Source organism: Equus asinus, chromosome 30 (genome assembly GCF_041296235.1).
Source record: "Equus asinus isolate D_3611 breed Donkey chromosome 30, EquAss-T2T_v2, whole genome shotgun sequence".
Lineage (NCBI taxonomy): Eukaryota > Metazoa > Chordata > Mammalia > Perissodactyla > Equidae > Equus > Equus asinus.
The window spans coordinates 23,913,979-23,936,266 of NC_091819.1; the positions used below are offsets into that span (position 1 = coordinate 23,913,979).

Here is a 22,288-nt window from a genome sequence, read left to right on the forward strand (position 1 = left end):
ACCTTGAGGGCCTTCTTGATTTTTAAAGTAGTCTTGTAATATTAGCGCAGATCTGTTCATTTATGAATCAGCTAAGAAGTAGATAGAAATGATCAGTATTTTATCCCAATTTATAATAATGAGCATAGCTAATAAAAATTGTCAGTATGTAATAAAACAGATTAAAACTACAAGTGGTAAAAATTATGTTTGACTAGAAATTGACCAAAGAACCAAATCATCTGAACAAAATTTAAATCTGCAAAATATGACCTGAAAAACTGATTTGACAGAAACAACGGCCACACATGCACTTAAGAAAAAAAATCCTCATAGTGATAAAAACTACACCTTAAAATTTGATATGTATAAAGACCTGATTGATGAATAAAATCCTGCATAAAGTTTAAATGAAAAAAATTGATTAGCAAAAATAAACTAAAAGTGAGTTTGTAGAATATAAGAAACTGTTTAAGTACTCTTTATAAAAAATTGATAAAGGAATTAAATAGTCTTGATGGAGTTTTGTTCCAGAGTACATTTTGTAGATGCTATCATTATAGGTGAGGTGTAAGGCTAATGAAAATGCTTGTATTCATAATTAAAACTCTCTTCAGATCAAAGTAGTAGAGTCAAAATATCCTTTATTTCAGGGCATGGGGGAGTGTGAAAGGGGTAAAGGGTGACATTTGTATGGTGGAAACTAGACTTTTGGTGGTGAACATGATGTAGTCTAATACAGAAGTCGAAATACAATGATGTGCACCTGAAATTTGTGTAATGTGATAAACTGATGTTACTGCAATCCAAAAAATCATTTGTATCAGAAGTCAACAATCAATACTTGAATTCAGCACAAGGATGATTTTATAAGGAAACTGGATTGTGATCAGAGATCAGAACCATTTCTCAATTATGAGAATTTTGAAGCCATTGAATTCTGTAGTCCACAAAAAACTGAATTTTGGGGTTTAATGCAGAATTTATTTTTTTGCTTATGAAAGTAATTTGTGATTGCAACTATTTAGACTTCACTGAAATACACATAACATAGAAAATGACGTTCCTAACATTTATCATACTATAAATACTATTTTGTAATTTTTCCAAACTTAATGGTATTACATCTTTCCACGTAAGTACATACAGAGTCTACCTTAGTCTTTTGAAAAAGTTTACAGTATTCCATTGTATGAACTATTTATTTTGGCAAAATTTAATGACTTGCTATTCTATGAAAAAATAACCTCAGAAGCAGAATGGATTAGGAGGGTAACTCTTCAAGTGCAATGTGATAAGGTTTTTTCCCCCCTTCTGATAGCATTGAGGGAATCTGCTCTTTCACAATGGTTACACCAGTATACAGGTGTGAATATTTTTCTTTTTTTAAAATATGTTCATTTTGGTCAGGAAGCTTGGCCCTGAGCTAACATCTGTTGCCAGTCTTCCTCTGTTTTCCTCCCCAAAGCCCCAGTGCATAGTTGTATATTCTAGCTGTGGGTCACTCTAGTTCTTCTATGTGGGATGCTGCCACAGCATGGCCTGATGAGCGGTGCTAGGTCTGCGCCCAGGATCCAAAGTGGCAAACCCTGGGCCTCCAAAGTGGAGTGCGCAAACTTAACCACTTGGCCACGGGGCTGGCCGCTATTTTTCTTTTTCTTTAAAGATTTCAGACATCTTCAAGTAGATAGGATAATATAAGAATTCCCACATACTCATCACCTAAATTCGTTAGTTTTCAAATTTACCATATATGCATAGGTTTTTTTTCCATTTCTGTTTCCCTTTTCCCCCTTCTTTTTGTCTACGTTAATTTAAAGCAAATAATGGTTATTTTACTACATAATCATGATGCCTTTACCACTCTTAACAACACTAATAATAATTCTTTCGTATAATCTAGTAAGTAGTCTGTGATCGCATTGCTGTGATTGTCTCTAAAGCATCTTTTTGCATTTGAATTGTTTGAATCAGGATCCAAACAAGGTCCACACGTTAGACTTGACAGTTAGGTCTCATGTTTCCTTGAATGTAGAGCAGTCCTCCCTATCTAGCCTCTCTTCTTTTAGTGCCCACTGGCTTGCTGAAGAGGTTAGTTATCTTGTAGAATGCCCCACATTTTGAAATTATCTGTGTGTTTTCATGTGGTGTCATTTACATTTTGTATTTTCTGCAAATGTAAATTTGCTCTGGTTAGATTCAGATTCAACATTTGGCAAGGCTACCTCAGAAGTATCATATTGGATATTTCATGTATCATATTAGGATGCACATGGTGTCTTATTTTACATTTAGCGATCAGTGGGTTCAGGTGATGATAGCATGATCCTTTCTTTTTTAAGTTTCCCATCAGCCTTTGTACCAGTGGTTCTCAGCTGGGAGTGACTTTCGCCCTCTAGGGGATTTTTGGTAATGTCTGGAGACATTTTTGATTGTTACTATCAAAAGTTGCTCCTGGCATCTAGTAGATACAGGCCAGGGATGCTGCTTAACATCCTACAATGCACAAGACAGCGCCCCCGACAGCAAAGAATTATCTGACCTAACGTGTCAATGGAGCCAAGGTTGAAAAGCCCTACTTTAAATTGTTTTATCCACTGAGATTGTTGCCTAAAGCTTATTTCATTAGGGGCTGCAAAAATGATTATTTTCAAGTTCTTTTAGTGTAAAGAAGAATGTTCTCATTAACTAGAGCTGTATGTTTACTCTGAAATGGAATTTGTACAGAAAGGGCAGGATAAAGCTGGTACCCAGTTACTTCCAGTGGTTCAATGAGGTCTTTTGTAGATGAGGAGGCAGGAACTCATGAGGTTTTTACATCTTAATGTGTTTCATTCACTTTCATTATTTTTTGGTGTGGAAAATTTTCTGCTTTTGCTACTGAGAGCCCCTTCATATAGTCTGACACATCCATTTTAGACTTTGGTAGCTTCCTAGATTTCTGGCACAACATGTGCTAGGCTTATCTTTTTCTGCCCCAGACCTGGATTTTTCCAGGGGGAATAGATAGGTGGTTCTAAATTTGAATAAAGAAATGTCAGCTTTGTGATTAAGGAAATTGTTTAGTGCTTTTTTGAAAAAGAATCTACTTTAGATAATATTGGATACGTCGTGTGAGTTTTTTTAAAATTACACAAATTATTTTGAAAATTATAGGATTTAAATAGATATGGGTGGCTATTTTATAGTTCAGCATGCTTTGTTATCACTAATCTTATTTTAATTGACCCCAGTAGTCTTCAGTTGTGGCTTGAATAATGGGTAGTACATTTGCTTTTGTGCTGTTTATAGCTTGTTAACCTTACTTGTCTTATTTTTTTAGACCTTGAAGTTGTAACTGGTATCCCAGCTGAAGTACCACACTTCAGAGAAAGTGTGATGCGAGAAGGACGCCACCTGTGTTTCCAATTATTGAACCCATCAGGAACAGCCGTTTCAACTCTTAGTTACATAAACAGGACAAATCAGCTTGCTATAGGTTTTTCTGATGGCTATCTAGCACTTTGGAATATGAAAAGCATGAAAAGAGAGTAAGTGTAATTTTTTCTCTTACTTGGTTATTGGTAGTTTTTTCCTGAATATAACTTATACTCAATTATTAATCTTTAAAAATTAGCATAAAGAGAAAAAGGATGGATTAATGATTGAGTGTGAGTAGTTTTTCATTGCATTAAATGATCACTTGATATAGTAATGGAATGACTTAGCACATGAATTTAGGTTGATTATTTCAGTATATATTTAAAAGGAATTTCGGTTATTATGGTGTTCTATTTGCTAGTGAAGCATGACTCTATAAAGATAAACTACTTTCATGCATTGTTTAACAATGGCAGTGTGTTTTGAGAAATTCATCATTAGGCAATTTTGCTGTACAAACATCATAGAGTGTACTTACAGAAACCTAGATGTTATAGCCTATTGCTCCTGGACTGCAAACCTGACAGCATGTTACTGTGCTGAATATGTAGGCCATTGTAACACAATGCTAAGTATTTGTGTATTTAAGCATAGAAAGGGCACAGTAAAAATGCAGTATAAAAGATTTAAAAAATGGTACACCTGATTGGGCACTTATGAATAGGGCTTGCAGGACTGGCAGTTGATCTGACAGGTGAGTGAATGTGAAGGCGTAGGACATCACTGTAACTACTGTAAACTTGAAGAACACTGTACTCTTAGGCTAAATTTATTTTAAAAAATTTTCTTTCTTCAATAATAAATCAACCTTAGCTTCCTGTACCTTTTTTACCATATAACCTTTAAATTTTTTTGACGTTTAGCTTAAAACGCAAATACATTGTATCGCCTTACAAAAATATTTTCTTTCTTTATATCCTTATTCTATAAGCTTTTTTCTATTTTTAAAATTTTTAATTTTTTTAACTTACAAAACTTTTTGTTAAAAACTAAAACATAAACGCACATATTGGCCTAGGTCTGCACAGCCCTCAGGATCATAAATATCACTGTGTTTCACATCCACGTCGTGTCCCACTGGAAGGCCTTCAGGGGCAGTAACGTGCATGGAGCTGTCACCTATGATAGCAGTGCCTTCTGGAATGCCTCCTGAAGGACCTGCCAGAGGCTCTTCTGGAGGAGATGTCACTCTTCAGAAATTTGTCAGTGGTGGTTTGCTTCTTTTTTTTTTCTCATAGATTCCCTTATAAACAGGTAATGCACCATAACTTGCCTCTTTCTTCATGAAAACCTACAACATTATTATAGCTGTGTCGCTAGGCCATAGGAGTTTTTCAGCTCCATTATACTCTTATGGGACCACCATTGTATATGCAGTCCATCATTGGCTGAAACGTCATTATACAGTGCATGACTGTACACGTTTGTATGGTATAAATTCTTTTAGAAGTACTTTTTCTCATAGCCGTATTTGTAAGTAGTAGTTCAGTGGTATTTCTCAGTTGATGGGAAAAAAAGACTTTTTTAAAATCAAAGTTATATTGGGGCCAGCCTGGTGGCACAGTGGCTAAGTGTGCACATTCCGCTTCTCAGCGGCCCAGGGTTCGCTGGTTCGGATCCCGGGTGTGGACATGGCACCACTTAGGAAAAGCCGTGCTGTGGTAGGCGTCCCACATATAGAATAGAGGAAGATGGGCATGGATGTTAGCTCAGGGCCAATCTTCCTCAGCAAAAAGGGGAGCATTGGCAGTAGTTAGCTCAGGGCTAATCTTCCTCAAAACAAAAAAATAAAATCAAAGTTATAAAATACTGTGTTTTAAAATTTTTATGTTGTCAGAAGCTTCCTTCTAATATAATTATATTGATTCTTTTCATTAGTATTTATAGTGTTAAAACTGCTGAGGAATTAACCCTTTATTGAGAGAGGTAGCAAATAGGCATTACAGACTTTTAATTTAATCTGTTGAGTTAAGTAGATGCCTATTTGTCTTTTAAGTTGTCAATTTAATATTTATTTCTTCATTTTTTTGAAGGCATATTGGAATTTTTTTTTGAGTAATTTATCTTGCAAATGAGTCAACAAAATAGTCATCCTTCCAAACTTTCTACTATATTAGTCCTGCCAACAAATTGATACCTACTTGGCTGAGTTTGGTAATAAATGTTTGCCAAATTTGAAGTGAAAGAAAAAAGAGAGAGATGGAAAATAACGAGAAGATTCCCTCATCTCAAACCAGCCTATTGCTTACTCTTGGGTTCTTTGATAATATTAAAGTAGATTTTTACAAGCGCCTTAAGTAAATAGTGTCCTAGCATTTCCTCAAAGTCAGATTTTTCTGCAGAGTACCAGTGATGAAGTGACGATGCTATTGCCTAGGAGTTCCCTATGGGAAGTTCATCTCAACTGTCTTTGCTGATGTCTTTTTATCAGCTCGTGTCTTTGAATTGCGCCTAAAGAAGTACCTGGAGAATTTGGTGTCTGCAGTGTTTTCTGTAGCGCTGTCATCCCAACTTGCCTGCTTATGCTTTTTAAGGGGTGTATAGGAACTCAAGATTCTAACTCATTCTGTCGTAGTAATGGAGAAGCTGACTCTACACCTAAGCAGCAGAAATGGAGTGTTGTAGCAGTATTTTCTCTTTCTAGGATGCCTCTCGCTGGGGAGCAGTACATTGTGGCATACCTTTATATGGCTGGAAGGACTAGTTCAGTTCATACATACATATATGCACGCACTTTAGTAATGTGAACTCTTCCCAGTTCTGCCTGCAAGGTGGCTGCCGTGCCTGTTGTCTTGTTATCTTGGACCCTGTGCGTTTTTGAAGATAAGATGATCATATGAACAGTAGCTGCTCTAACTCAGATTCTTAGATGGGGCTCCTTCTTCTTCATGAAATTATAACTTAAAAATACGAAATTTACTACTTTTTGTGCCCGTTGTAGATACTACACACAATTGGAAGGTGGGAGAGTTCCTGTATATGCTGTTACTTTTCAAGAACCTGAGAATGATCCTTGTAATTGCTGTTACTTGTGGGCTGTTCAGTCTACACAGGACAGGTAAGTGTGATGCGTGTAGCTTTTAAAAATATTTGTCAAAAATGGAGCAGCAGTTAGTTTCTTTAGAAAGCTTTCTATTGTGTTGTCTTTTTAGTGAAAGCAACATAATTTGGTGAATTAGTGAGTGGTAGTTGAAATGATTTTAAAAGTTAAATGGTTGTTACTACGATTTTAAGTAATTCTGAGATGTCAATAAGAAGAAATTGTGCTTGCTTGACTTGTTTGAATGTTATTTTAAAGAGTAAGCCAATACAGATGAGTAGGCAACCTCTTACTGCCTTAGGCGGTTTTTATAGCCTTCTCTCTTCTCTCATAGGAACATCTTTTCTTTTTATAATCTCATTCCTTTTTTCTCTTTATTGTGTATGTGTCTCTCATTTTTATGTATCGCTGCTCTGTTTTCTGGTCCTTCTACTTGGCTTTTGCATTATAGTCCTGGGATTAATTTGGTTAATTTTCTGTCATAAGCTCTAATTTTGTTCCAACTATAGCTAGTGAGAGATCTTTCCTTTCAATTTAATTTCTAACTGATTAAGCTTGTTCATTTCCAGTGCTCAAACAGTGTAAGTATTGACTTTCTCTTATTTTTCTTTAGTGTTCTTTCTTTGATGATCAATGAAACAGTTACATTTGTGGTATAAATGCTGTGATCTTGATAACTCACTGTTTCCAGTACTTTCTCTTCCCAAGTCCATCCTACCTTAGATTCTAGGTACCTGAATTGTGGTCATTTTGGTTTTTTGTGTTAGACATCTGCACTTTGAGGTTTTGTCTTGCCTTACCCTATAGTGAGTAAGTCAGTGAATGAAGACTTGATTTGCCACTGTTGAAATTTGTCAGTCCTGGAGAAGAGCTGAAATGAAAATAGAGAGACAGCTATTGGGATACCCTTTATCGAGTCAAATCCATATTTCCATCCAAGCGTACTCTGGGCCGGCAGCTTGAGGAATGTGTTGTGAAGGCTCTATGTGGGGGGAAATGAGGGAGAACTTTTGTCTGAACAATTTCGTATTCCATTTACTTTTCCTTCCAATACTGTCTCTTGGGATGGTAAGTTCTATAAATGTATTATTCTTTGTGTGGATCTTTTTTCTTTTACTTTTTCTAAATTTCCCACATTAAAGTCTTGAGTGGTTCCCTCTTAAATTATTTTGGAACTTAGTGAATAAGTCTATATTTATTCTTATCATGCTATTCTTGATTTTGTAGATTTTGTAGAGGTTTACTCTTTTTAATCTTATCTGTAAGTGATGCTCACTCTGTCCTTATAATCACAAAGCTATCTGAACTTTCTCTGCTCCTGATTTTTTTCTAAAATCCATATAAACTGTATGCACTTCCCTTAGTCATTTTTGTGAGGTAGTTTTCAGAGCTATATGTGCATTCTAAGCACAAATGAATCACAGTTTAAAATATGGGCAGAACAGTGTTTTCCGTTTTTCTTATGGTGAGGTCCTATATTTACTTATCTTTATTATCCATAACACATTGGGTAATTAACACGTGGGAACAATACTCAATTAACACATGGAAACAATCCTCTAATGATTTTTAAGCCACTTTTTAGTACTCTGTTCTTTTAATAGGACAGGTTTAATTTAATTTGTAATTTGGATTATTTATTCCCAAATGATTTACTTTGCCTTTATCATTATGGATGTGAGAGATTTTTGAGAATGGTATTTTTGTGGACTTCTAGTCTTTGACTAAGACCCTTAAATTAGGGCCAGCCCCATTGGCCTAGTGGTTATGTTTGATGTGCTCCGCTTTGGCGGCCCAGGTTCACTTCCTGGGCACGGACCTACACTACTCATCTGTCAGTGACCATGCTGTTCCAGCAGCTCACATACAAAAAAACCAGGAAGATTGGCCACAGATGTTAGCTCAGGACAAATCCTCCTCAGGGGGGAAAAAGGATACTTAAATTAGTAGGTCATGCACCTCTTTGAGAATCTGATGAAGACTATGATGTATTTTGGTGTGTGTATATATAATGTGATCTAAAACACACATATAGACAGTATATATAAATGATCCATATATAATTAATATATATACACATATATAGACAATGTGTATATACACAGACAATACATATACACATATATAAACAATGGAAATAATCTTGTATACAATTTACAGGAGCTCACAGACTGCCCTATGTCTAACCTTGGACCCCAGGTTGAGAATCCTGCTTTAAATCATTCTTAGACTAATCTTTTATTTTACAAAGGTGTGTAATCCCCCTGGTCATTGACTCTCCTAGCACCTTATTGGTGTTATAGGTAGATTAAAATAATGCAAAATTTAGATTGTAGGTCTAAATCAGAAAGATAGGTGGTGTCGTCTTCCCCCCCATCAGTGACATTTGAACAAAAGAGGAAGAAAAGAATCACTGTAGAGTAAGTATGCCCCCACAAAATTACATGGATATACATCTTAATTTGTTGCCATAGTGCTCATCAGTTATAATAAAAGTCACATTTTGTTTTGTAATATGGAAAGTGAATGAAAAACTGACTGGCACCCCTTTAATGTTGGTTATATGCAGTTTATCTTGTTTAATATTTGGTCTCTTAGAGGCTGTCTTTGCTTCATGTCCATGTACTCATTTAACATAATTACTGAGCATCTACTGTGTGCTAGTAGTTGTTCCAGAGAGTATAGCAATTCATAAGACAAGTTTGTATTCTGCTAGATTGTATATTTCAGTGAGGAAGACAGATAGTAAATAAATATACTAGTACATACATTTAATACAATTTCAGGTAGTGATGTTAAGTGCAGACAAATAAAGCTGGGAAAGGAGATAATAGAGCATGGCGGAGTAGGGGACTGCTATTTTAGATAGTTTAGTTAGGGAGATTTGAGTGAAGTTTGGTCGAGGCAGGTGTGGGGAGGGCCATGGGAAGATCTGACGGAAGGAGTGCAAAGGCCTCAGTAAAATGTCTCAAGGAAAAGCAAAAAGGCCAGTAAGGGGAGAGTGCAGAGTAGTCATAGATAAGTCCAGAAAAGTAGAATGAGTTTGTATAGAGCCACGTAGGCCAGGAAAAGTTATTTGAATTTGTTCTGGCTACCCCAGACCAATTAAATCAATTTCTGGCGGTAGGCCCTAAGCATTGGTATTTTTTCAAAGCTCCTCTGGTGAGTCTAATAATAAACAACCAAGATTGAGAACCACTGGCCCCAGAGTGAATGAGAATAGCTAAAGGAAAGAGAGCTGGGAACTGAGCCTTAGAACCCTTCTGTACTTAGAGATCATTGGAGATTGAGAACAAGAGAGCAGAACAGCCAACAGAAGACTAAGGATAGTGTAGAATGAGGAACATAAGGAGACGGTGGTGTCCTGGAAGCCAAGTAAAAGAAATGTTTTAAGAAAGATCTGCTAGTAAGAATAAGAATTCAGATTCAAACAATGGGCTTTGAAGTCTGTGCTGTTAATACTTAGTGTATGCTGTACCGAGTAGTGCAGAGTTGATTTGGTAGCTCTGCTTTATGTCCTTAGTGTATAGCCCTCATCCTCATGGTACAAGGCAACATCTTCGTTTTAAGTAGAAACCTAACAAGATGGAGGAAGAGACTAGGAAGAAGGAGCAAAGGAAGATTTTCTTAGTTGCTGCGGGATAATTCTGTTTACATCTTATTGGCCAGAGCTTGGGCCTGCTCTACCTAGCTGCAAAGGAAGCTGGCAAATGTAGTATATTTTAGGCAGCTGTGTGCCCAGTTAAGCATACCTGTTGAAGAAGGGGAGAAGGAATATTGGGCAAACACTTACTGTCTCTGCCACATCAAGTGTCACTAAAGTATACAAATGATGTCAGCTTAAGTTAATCAATAAAAAATTAAAAATCAGTTATTGTTTGAAAGGACTGCATTTTATGAAAAAAAAAAAACAAAGTAAATTTTTGACAGTGGCCTTAGTTTTGTCACATGCATTCAATATTGTATGCAAACTAAATTTATTTGGACAGTAAGAATTGCTTAATGTATGAACACGATATTTAGTGTCTCTCCTTAGTTAATTTTTCTTTCTTTCAGTGAAGGGGATGTTTTGAGTTTGCATCTGCTTCAGCTGGCCTTTGGTGATAGAAAGTGTTTGGCATCAGGACAAATCTTATATGAGGTAAATGGTAATGGTAATATGGGTTCATATTACCATTTTGTTCATTGTTGGCCTATTTTGTCTTTGTTTTAAGATATTAAGATATTGAGAAGTTATTCTTATTTCCAAGTTAATACTATATTCATAATATAATGGGAAAAGTATTAGATTAGGGATCGGGAGACTAGCTGTTTTACCAAGGTAGCACTCCTAACTGCCGTAGGCATCATTTTCCTCTAAAAGACTCAAGCTTGTGACCTAATTGGTAACCCCATTAGTTCCCCCAAAAGTGGGGGAAAATAACCCCACTTTGTTGCTGTAACATGTCATGCAGTAAACTGTGGGGTGACTTTATAAACAATCTTGCCGTTTGCAATTGCAGAATATGGTAATGCATCTAGACTTAAACATGACTATTTTTCTGGCTGAATTTTTGAGGAAATAGTGGGGGTACTACTGATAGCCATGTTTGGTGAACCCTCACATTCCTTTCTCTAGAACAGACTTTCTTAATCTACTGTTTGTGGATGCATGGATGGGTTTTAGGGAATCCATGAAGTGCCTTAATTATGTGTGGCATTTTTATGATTAAGCTTTTTATTGGGGAAAGTTTTGTAGCTTTTGTCATATTTTTAAAGGGATCGATAAGAACTACTATTCTAGAGCAGGAATTTCAGTGAGAACATAGGAATAGGTTTGCTAGCCTAGAGTATATGTATATATAATTTTTATGGTTAGTCCAGGTTATACTACAAACAATGGTGAATGAAGGTTCCCAAGTTTGATAACAGCTTTAGAAGATTTTTTGGTAATTATTTTTGAGAGACTAAATTTAGCTTTTTATTTGTGTTTATGCTATGTAAAATTTTAGAGCCCTTTTTAGTGATGTGTTTTCTTCATTCTTTAACTTTTTTGTGTTTTCTTTGTATTGTGTGAAAATTCTTTAAATTTGGAGAACATTTAATTTCAGAATGATTTTTTGCTTAGAATCCTTTTAAGATAGATTTGTGTACATTTTATGTTTCAGGGGTTAGAGTACTGTGAAGAAAGATACACACTGGACCTCACAGGTGGCGTGTTTCCTTTGAGAGGACAAACTAGCAATACCAAACTGTTGGGATGCCAGAGTATAGAGAAGTTTCGATCTCATGGTGACAGGGAGGACAGTGTGAATGAAGGTTGGTTAAAAGTACTATTATTTATCATGTGAATGCTTGATTTAAGATTTATCTTGATTTAAGATTTATGACAGGTATTAGTTTCTAGAATTTGTACTTTTGGCAGTTAAAAAATTGAAATACTAATTATGGGATTTATTCATATCTCTATGAGATACTAGGTACTTCTTGCTCTCTAGATTGCTATGTGGAACTCAAGAATTAAATAGATTAAGGAAATGAGGGACCCTTGTATTTTAATCCAGCTCTTAAAACAGACAAACGAAAGTGATCTCTAGTTTTGACTAGTATGAATAGTCTTTGAATAGTCTATGAATGTTTCCATCTGTGTATTTTTTGAGTCATATATGTCAAATATGCCTTGGTTGCCTTGAATTTTTTCTCTGTCTCCTGTAGTGTTATCCATTTTTCCTGGTAAACATCCTGGCATAGTAAAAAATTGCGTAGATTTCAGAACCCAACATGGATTCAGATCCCAGTTCTGTCACCACTTGTGACCTTTAACAAATTATTTAACATTTCTGAGCCTCTGTTTCCCCATCTGTGAGGGGGATAATTCACTTATACCTTTTGCCAGAGGATGGTTGTGAGGATTAAATGTGATGATGTGGTAGGTGTCTTCAGTTGTGGGAATGTTCACTGGGGCCCTGGTTGTGTTCGTGTTCTTGCTGAGATTCCTTCTCATGATTAGCTCATCCGTCCCAGAGAAGTCCTTTTTCCTAGTCCTCACCTGTTGTGTTTGTGACCTGGTTTTCACATCCAACAAACCTTGTCGAAAACAGGACTTCGCAAACTCTCCCTTCTTATTCCTCACTCACATCTTCGCTTCTTCCTTCTTATATTTCCCATTAGTTGTGTCTCAGACTTTTACTTTCCTCTTTGTTTCTGTTGATGTCTCTTACTTTGTTCCTGTGTTTCCATTGCAGCCACCGTCTAAGTACTTGTCCTTTTTTCCCCCGTTACCATGTAGCTAGATCAGTTCTTCTCAACTAGAATTCCTCTAAAGAATTGAACTCTAATGCCTAAAGGCATCCATTTTAGGTATTGATATTCTCTGGTACTAGCTATATATCCATCTTGGGAGAATATCCATTCAAATCATTTTCTACTTTTACTTCCAATATCTCAAGGTTACCAAGTGTTAACTGAAAACAAGCCAGGATACAACTTTTCTGATAAGTACTTTTTAATAAGGTCTTCTTGAAATAGAAAAACAGTCAAGATACAAGTGCATGAATCTCTTCTTAAAGAATAAATGATAGAAATGTGTCTTGACAAATCAAATCAAGTATAAATTAAACCTCTTAATTTGTGAGAAAATCTTGCTGTAATTGTGTTTGGGGGACTTTACTGTGAGATCATTTACTCTATTTTTAAAAATTATCTTCTTTTGTTTTAGCTCTGTCTCCTGATACTAGTGTTTCAGTCTTTACCTGGCAGGTGAACATATATGGACAGGGAAAGCCTTCTATGTATTTAGGGCTTTTTGATATAAATCGTTGGTATCATGCACAAATGCCGGATTCGTTAAGGTATGATTTCTTTTTGTTTCTCTTTTTTTTTTTTGGTATTTGTATGTGTAGCAGTTTAGTGACTTAATAATTTTGTGAAATTTTCTTTAGGTCAGGAGAATATCTCCATAATTGCTCTTATTTTGCCTTGTGGTCACTGGACGCTGTTGTAAGTAGGACTTCTCCTCATTACGTCTTGGATATATTAGTACATGAGAGAAGCTTAAGTCGAGGCCTTCCTCCTTCATATCCACCTCCTGAGCAGTTTTTTAACCCAAGTGCTTATAATTTTGGTATGTATTTCCTTAGCATTAACTTTTGAGAAAAATAACGTGTAAGAGTATGTACTTGTGTGTAGTTTATATATAGTATTATGTGTTCATATCTCATTATTGTTAGTTAATATATGGATAACTTAGGAAATTAATTTAGTATATATACCTGAGAAATTTAATACTTACATATTTTATAAAGAAATTATCTCTATTTTGAATTTGCTAGAAAAGATTAACTATTTCACATTTAGTGCATTTGTGATAAGGTTTGGTATCTTATTAGGAAAGAAAAACTTAGAAAAATTATTTTAAAATGGATTACACGTGATAATTTGATACCTTGCCTAGCAATCCGTTGTTAGGATAAATTTTGTTTTGTTAATGCCATCTCAAATATAATATGTAAGTGGGTTTTTTTTTAATGTCTTTTTTAGATGCTACTTGTTTGTTAAACTCAGGAGTTGTTCATATAACTTGTACTGGCTTTCAGAAGGAGGTAGGTAACAACTAAGTGTGGTTGGAGTGTTTCTTATTGAACTGAAGTCAAATCATGGGTTTAAATTCTATTTAGTGTTAATCATATAAACTTGTTTCAGCTTAAATGGTATCTTCTACTAGGTTTGTGAGATGAGCAGCTAGTTGCATCAGTTACTGATGGCAACCTGCCAGAGGAGGTATTGGGATATTTCTGGCAGCTTTCTGTGGATGTTAGCTAGTTGATAATAATGAAGTAGGTCAATGCCTTATCACATCCCTTTTTATCCATCCTCTTAATTCCCCTCTTTATTCTCAGAAAACTTACAAATAAATGTAATAATGCAAAGAAGGTACCTAGCACAGTGGCACAGCGCCTGGAACAGAGTGGGTGATAACTATATGTTGAAAAATAGTTTTCTAGGAAAACACAAAGTGGCAGACCTTTTAATTGATAATCAGCTAGATGTGGATGAATGCCATATTTATACTTGATATCAGATCTCTTTCACATTAGACCAAGAGGAATAAACTGCAAGGTTTTTGTGTGTGTGTGTGTGTGTCAAGTTGATTAAGATCTGTCACCAAGTCTATTAGACCTTTCAAGGTTAACTTTCAGAAAAACATGTAGGTTACCTAAAATGCCCCTATCATTGTTATTATTTATAACTAGCAAGCATTGGTTTAACTCAAGAACCTATAAACCCTTTTCCTTGCAAGAAGTACAAAAATGTAGTCATCCACAATTCCTGTTCACTGTTTTTTAGTTTTGTTCAAAATATTAAATGTAAAGTAGGGTAATGAGTTCATTAATTATTCTTAAATATGATTATTTGAATTGAGTATTGATTTACATCTTATTAATCAATCTGTTACAGACCTTAACTTTTTTAAAGAAATCAGGATCATCTCTCAATGAACTCATTCCTGATAGTTATAATCGATGTCTTGTGGCTGGCCTTCTGTCACCAAGACTTATTGATATTCAGCCTTCTAGTTTAAGTCAGGTAAGATGGTTTTTAACTGTGTTGTTTCTTTTGGATCTTGCGCTGTTAGCTTTCTGTTATAATTAAAATCTATTAATTTCTGCAAAAGTAGACTAAGTAGTATAATGCCCATTCTGCATGATCAGTAGCTCCAGTTTTGGGTTTGGCTTAAAATTCATACTTTCGGGACCCAGTAGGCCATAACTTGGCACCAGGTTCGCTTTGCTGTGTGGAAGAATATAGGACAGAAAACACATCATGGCTGCATCGGGCATGTCATGAGTAGAAGTTGTTACAACAGCCTAGGGGCCATTTTCCAGCATAGGTTCAAGAGAATGAGACCACATGAGTGGAAATCATTTTGACTAAGGTGACTCTCATGGTCTGTAGCAACAAAGTGTGGTCCCTGGCATCAGCTTCCCTGGTAACTTCCTAAAACTGCAAGTTCTTAGTTCCTACCCTAGAGCTACTGAATCAGAAACTCTAAGAGTGGAGCCCAGCAAACTGTGGAATAAGCCCTTGGTGGAATTCTGATGCAGTGTTTTGAGAACCACTGCTTTGTAGAAACCAGTATCTTGTGAAGGCCTAATAGTGAATATTCCAAGTTCCTACAAAACAAGACAGTTACAAGAGTCAGGCTCAGTCACAGAAGCCAAAATCCTAACTTCCCAGTGGATATTTATAGTCCACTCACAGTTTTCCTAGTCCCGATACATTTTACCAATTAAGGGACATTCTTATAATAAACAGTGTTGCCTGGTGACTACTCATAATTCGCATTTATTTTAACTCAATATTTCCTAGTAAAATATGCTACAAGAAAGTAAGCCAACCCCAGGTCATTTTCCCATGGAGAAAGAGGAAATATTTTGTTAACTCTTTCTCCACAGGTAGTGTTTGAATTAAGTTATTTAAATAGGTACAGATATATAACAATGAATTGCTGGAAAAGAGTCTTTTAAATATCAGATGAAATGTAAATATAGCTTTTAGTGTTTTAACACGTACAGTTGGAATTTAATACTTAATTTCATTTTTTCCTTTCCCTTCCCCCCTCCTTTTGTGTTAATTGTACCTGTGTAAATATTCACTATGTAGTCATGTAGTGATCTATGTTAACATGTTTTGTTACATAACTTTCGTTTTTTCTTGGAGTTTCCAAGTGACCTTTTTAAACAAACAGACAAAAAAACCTTACCTAGTCTGTCGTTCACACCATTTTAGTTTCTTCTCCTCAGTTTGTTGTTGTTCTTTGTGGAACCCCATTAGACAAATGCTAATTATCCTGAATTGATCTTCTGTTAGTTTATCTTGGCTGTCCAACTGTTTCTCTCTTTTGCCTCTTGGTCTCCCTACTTTCTGGGAGATTCCTCGTCATTCTCCTTTCTTTCTCTTAGGTTTTTAAAAACAATTTGGCCCTAATTTTACATTTCTATGAGCTTTTATTCTTTGATCATCCTTTTTTAGTGTTGTGATCTATATTATGTTCTGAACTAAATAGTGTTCTCATCTATTTTATGTTTATATCTTCTCCTGTCTATGTATGTTTAAAGTTTTATTTAGTTCCCTACATTATCTCTGTTTTCTCTGGAGTCTTTTATATTACTTTAGTCTTTTTGATGCAGGTGGCTGGCTGTCTTAAAACGTTTGGTGGTCCTTAGTTGTCTGTTTACACATAAAGTGAATCGATTACAGATTATAAGCTCTCTTTTGTGTGGGTAGGGTTCATCCAGAGGGATCTTTTACCTTAGGTTGACAGGTTGGATGTGCACCATTTCAGTAGGGGAATCCCAGATTTTTTCCAGGGCCATTCAGTTTTTCCAGAGGTCTGTCAGGCTGGCCTCCACAGTTCGTTGCTGCAGGGTAAGAGAAGGGTGAGACTGTCCGTTCCATATACTAAATTTTAACTCATTGACTGTTTTCAGCCCCATGCTTTGACCACCTTTTTCCCCCTCTTTACTCTGAACCTGGTTTCCCCAAGAACTTAGTCTAATAGGATTCTGAGAGCCAAACTGGCTTATTCTCATCTGTCGTTCCCCTCACCTGGGGCCTTCAGGTCATGGTTTCCTTCACACTGCTGAATTAGTCACCTTTCCTCTACTCATGACTGCTTTTCACAAATCTTGTTATCTTATCCCATGAACCTTCTCTCCTCTTTTCTTTGTCCTTGTTGATGTATACATTTGTTTACTCTTTACAGTCATTTAGTAAGGTCTGGTGATGATAGAGGGGCAGGAGATAAATCCCGGTAATGTGGCATTTCATCTTTAGCCACAAGTAACAATTTTTTTTTTTTTAAGAAAAAGGCTAAAGCAGTTTATTAGATTTCTTTTGTTCATTGTGAGTAATATAGACTTTCTAGCCCGTCTGCTGTGTGAGAGTTCTAGAAGAATTGTTAATACATTGTGCAGAAGAGATCTTTTCTTTCTGTGTAATGGCCCAAGAATAATATTGAGTTACATTTGACAAAACAGGGTAATCTAACTATGGGCTGTTGATTTCTAACCATATGCTTTTAAGCTAGTAGTCTTCCATTTTCCTTCCCCCAAAGAAAACAAGAAAGTAGAAAACCACGAGATTCGAAGTGCCTTTATGCTGCTCTGAGTTAGGTTCATTAAAAGATGTCAGGTAGTTTTGCCCTGGTGGCCCTGCTCCTAGGGCCCTCGGGTCAGGGATTGGAACTGACTGCGTTCCCTGCCAGAGGCTCCACATTGGTGATGGCTGGGGACTGCTCATCCTCCTCAAGGACTTGAGCACTGTAGAGCTCCATTCAATGTTTTACTTTAGGGAACTTAATACTGACTTTTTTTCTGATTATACGTTATCAAATTTAGTTAACACAATATGTGAATTTTAAAAAGATAAATGAAAGAAAAAATTATCTGTAATTCAACCATGTTGATAAAACAGCATTTAATGTTTTCTATGATTATTTTAAACCTGATAATCTAACCCATATTGTTTTTTCCTAATTATATAAAAAAATACATGAATAGTTTGAATTCAGAAAATTGACTAAAATGTATGGAAGCCTATAAATATTGACATTTTGTTGACCATTTTTTAATATATCTTTTTCTCTTTTAACTCCATTCCTAGAACAGGCCAAATTAAGCCATATTCTTTAGTGATGCATACAGAGGTAAAACAAAAAGAAAAGCAAGGAAACGATTACTTCAAGAGGCAGGAGAGTGGTTGCCATGGAGAATAGGAGGGGTGGGTGGGATTTGCTTTTGATCAGGTAGGAGAAGAGAGAGGGCTTTACTGGCAGATATTCTGTCTAGACCTGGGTCATGGTTTTATCAGTGTTCACTTTGTAATTACTTGTTAGTTTGTGTATATGGTGTGTATACTTTTCTTTCACATATCACTTTATATATCCTTCCATATACATGAAATGGATGATAATCACGTATGCAATTTCATATATTTTTTGGCCAATCAGGATTTATTCTTCTATTAGTTACATAGTTATAGGTTTTACCTTTTCTCTTACTGGATTGTCTTTCTGTTTTAGAAATTCTTTGTAAAGTATATAGGTATCTTCCCTTTCTGTCATAAATCTTAGCTATTTCTCCCATTGTTTTCCTCTGGATTGTTTTATACTGTCTTTTACCACATGCAAATTAATATTTTTATAGTCAAATGCATTTTTTTTTAAGTTTTTTTTTTCCCTCTTTCCTCTCCAAAGCCCCCCATTACATAGTTGTGTATTTAGTTGTGGGTCCTTCTAGTTGTGCTATGTGGGACGCTGCCTCAGCATGGCCTGACAAGCGGTGCCGTGTCTGTGCCCAGGACTCGAAACCGGCGAAACCCTGGGCCACCGAAGCAGAGTGCTCGAACTCAAGGGCTCAGCCACGAGGCCAGCCCCTCAAATGCATTTTATAGCTCTGGCTTAAAAAACCTTCCTAACACTTAAATGTTTCTTCAGCGTTTAAGGCTTTAATTCATCTTTGTCTATCAAATCAGATAAAGGCTCAGCTTTCTTTTTCTCAGATTAGTCCAGCTGTGATACACCATTTATAAAATAGAAGACCGAGAATCCTGTTCTTGTGCTACTGAAGTACCACATTTTTCTGATTTTATGGCCATATATACTGGGTTCTGTTTCTGGGTTTTTATTTTGTTCCATTAATCTGGTTATCTATTTCTATGCTATTTTAATATACTGCTTTGATATTTGGTAATGCAGTCCTCTTTTTTCTATAATTTTTTGGCAGTTCATAGGCATTTATTCTTTTGTATTTAGTGTAAGATGATTTTATCTGTTAGCCCATTGGAATTCTTTTTGACATTTTATTATATTTACATATTAATTTTGGTAAGAATTGACATTTTATATTCATCCCATCCAAGTCTAAATGATGTATCTTTCCATTTATTCAGGATTTGTTTTACGTCTATCGGTAAGAGTTGATGATTATTTTCCTGTTGGTTTCTTTCTATTTTTATCTCTGTTTTATAGTTTTACTCTTTATGAGTAGAACATTTTTCCCATATTCATTTCTAGATGGTCATTGCCAGTACATAAAAATGCAGTTGATTTTTGTATTATCTTTTTGATATCTACTTAACTAAATTTGAATCGCTTGGAATTTCAAGGTATGAAATCATCAACAAATACAGGCTTTTTTCTCCCTCCGTTTTTGTTTATTACTTTATTTTCTCATAGCATTTGGTAGGACCTTTACAAACTATAGAAAAATAATAGTACTCACCGACACTCTTGCTTTGTCCCGAATTTTAACGTAAATTGCTTTACTGAGTCTCCATTGAAAAATCCTGCTTTTCTTAGTTTAGGGGAACCTTTATTCCTGTTTAACTCATCTCTTTAGTCATATAATTCCTTTTTTAAAAATCTTTGCTGCTGTAATAAATGAATTTCATAGATTTCTCTATTAAGACTTAGAATGATTTTTTTTAAATAACAGCTTTATTGAGATGTAATTCTTAAAACATACAATTCACATAATTAAAGTGTATAATTGAATGGTTTTTAGTATGTTAATGGAGTTGTGTGACTGTCACCACATTCAATTTTAGAACATTTTTTATCACCTCCCAACAAGACCCATACCCATTAGCAGTCTCTCCCTTTCCCTCCCCTCTCTCCCCCAGCCTTTGGTAGCCACTAATCTGCTTGCTTTCTTCATAGATTTACTTCTTCTAGACATTTCATATAAATGGAATCAATAGTATATAATCTTTTGTGATTGGCCTCTTTGACTTAGCGTGTTTTCCAGGTTCATTCGTGTTGTACCATGTATCAGTATTTTATCTCATCTTATGGTTGTATGATATTCCACTGTATGAGTATACCACATTTTATTTATCTGTTCTTCAGTTGATGGGCATTTGCTTCCCCTTTTTTTGGCTATTATGAATAATGCTGCTTCATGTATAGTTTTTGTGTGGACATGTATTTTCATTTCTCTTGGGTGTGTGTACCTATGTGTGGAATTGCAGGTCATATGGTAACACTATATTTAAGATTTTGAGGAAGTACCAGACTGTTTTCCAAAGTGACTTTACCATTTTACATTTCCGCCAGCATATATGAGGATTCCAATTTTTCCACGTCATCACCAGTGCTCGTTATTGTCTTTCTGTTTATAGCCATCCTAGTGAGTCATAATGATTTTAAAGCTTAAAAATTTTGTGTTCTGAACTAGAACTTACTCCCTCTGAGTCTGATCACATATCCTTTTTCTGTTTCATTTCTTTCCCTTTCTTCTTTTTCCTTTTTTTAAATGCATGGTTCAGGAGGAACAGTTAGAAGCTATATTGTCAGCAGCAATCCACACAAGTTCCCTGGGACTTTTGACAGGATGTATCACAAGGTGGATAGCAGAAGGTAAGATTATGATTTCTTTTTTTGGTGAGGAAGATTGTCCCTTGAGCTAATATCTGTGCCATTCTTCCTCTATTTTGTATGTGGGACCACCTCTACAGCATGGCTTGGTGAGCGGTGTGTAGGTCCACGCGTGGGATCAGAAACTGCAAACCCCAGGCTGCCAAAGCAGAGTGCACAAACTTAACCACTGTGCCATCAGGCTGGCCCCAAGATTGTAATTTTTAACAATTGAAAAATTATGTTTGTATTTTTTAAGTTATCAATTCACTGTTTTTGGGGGGGGTTTGTTAAACTTTGAGGAATTGTACATTAACATGCTGTTGTAAAACGTAATATAGAGAGATCCCGTGTACCCTTTATCACATTTCCTCCCAATTGTAAGATCTGGCAAAACTCTAGTACAGTATCACAATCAGGATCCTCCATGTTGCCCTTTTATAGCCACACCTGCCTTCCACCCCCATCGCTAACCTCTGGCCACCATTAATCTATTCTCTATTTTTATAATTTTGTCATTTCAAAAATATTCATAAATGAAATCATACAGTATGTAACCTTGTGGGATTGGTTCTGTTTCACTGAGCAAAATTCTCTGAGGATTCGTCCAAGTTGTGTGTATCACTCTCACTCTTTACAAACACATACTCCACACACACACATCATTTTTGTTCCAAACCATTTGAGAATAAGTTGAATCATGCTTCTTTACTCATAAATATTTCAATATTATTTCCTTGTATAAACAAGGACATTCACTTAAAAAACCACTTTGCAGTTAATAAAAATCAAGAAAATTAACATTGATAACATGCTATTATCTAATCTGTAGACCTATGGGAGTCCCACTGAATGTCTCAGTAATGTTCTTTGTAGCATTTTTAGGGAGAAGGAATCCAGAATCCAATCTAGAATATACTTTGTATCATAGTTTTCATGTCTTTTTAATTTCTCTTAATCTTGTATAATTCCTAAGCCTTTGTCTTTCAAGAAATCGACATTTTTAAAGAGTATAAGCTTGTCTGTAGCCTGCCTTTCCGTTTGTGTTTGCTGACCTTTCCTCATGGTTAGGGCAGGTTTGGCGTTTCTCGGCACAGTACTGCGTGCAGTGATGTGCTCCCTGGTTCAGCGATGCCCTACGAGGGCCTGCTACTAGTTTGTCTCCATTAGTGGTGATGCTCACGTTGCTCACTTGGTTAGGGTGGTTTCTGTCACGTTTCTCCTCTGAAAAGGTGTAAGTGTTTTGTTTATAATTAATAATCATTCTTTACCTTTTCCTTTCATATTTACAAATAAGAACAACCAAATTCTGCTGCTAATTTGCACTTTGTTCTTGAATGGACGTGGAATAAAGTGGTTCTCACAAAAGAGGAATTTGACAGACTATGTAAGTATTATATTTAAAAAACTCATCTCAGTTTATGTTTTAAGTATATAACAATAATAATTTTTAA

The 22,288-nt window shown here is 35.7% G+C and overlaps 1 protein-coding gene across 1 annotated transcript in view; it reads left to right on the forward strand.

The window, feature by feature from the left end:
• AHCTF1 (AT-hook containing transcription factor 1) overlaps positions 1-22,288 on the forward strand; it is an 88,104-nt gene that overhangs the window by 21,726 nt on the left and 44,090 nt on the right. The window contains exons 5-14 of the mRNA XM_044762662.2: positions 3,302-3,509; positions 6,341-6,457; positions 10,496-10,580; positions 11,587-11,737; positions 13,137-13,269; positions 13,360-13,541; positions 13,958-14,019; positions 14,876-15,004; positions 20,747-20,837; positions 22,132-22,221. Of these exons, the coding sequence (XP_044618597.2) occupies positions 3,302-3,509; positions 6,341-6,457; positions 10,496-10,580; positions 11,587-11,737; positions 13,137-13,269; positions 13,360-13,541; positions 13,958-14,019; positions 14,876-15,004; positions 20,747-20,837; positions 22,132-22,221 (1,248 nt within the window). The remainder of the gene's footprint in view (positions 1-3,301; positions 3,510-6,340; positions 6,458-10,495; positions 10,581-11,586; positions 11,738-13,136; positions 13,270-13,359; positions 13,542-13,957; positions 14,020-14,875; positions 15,005-20,746; positions 20,838-22,131; positions 22,222-22,288) is intronic.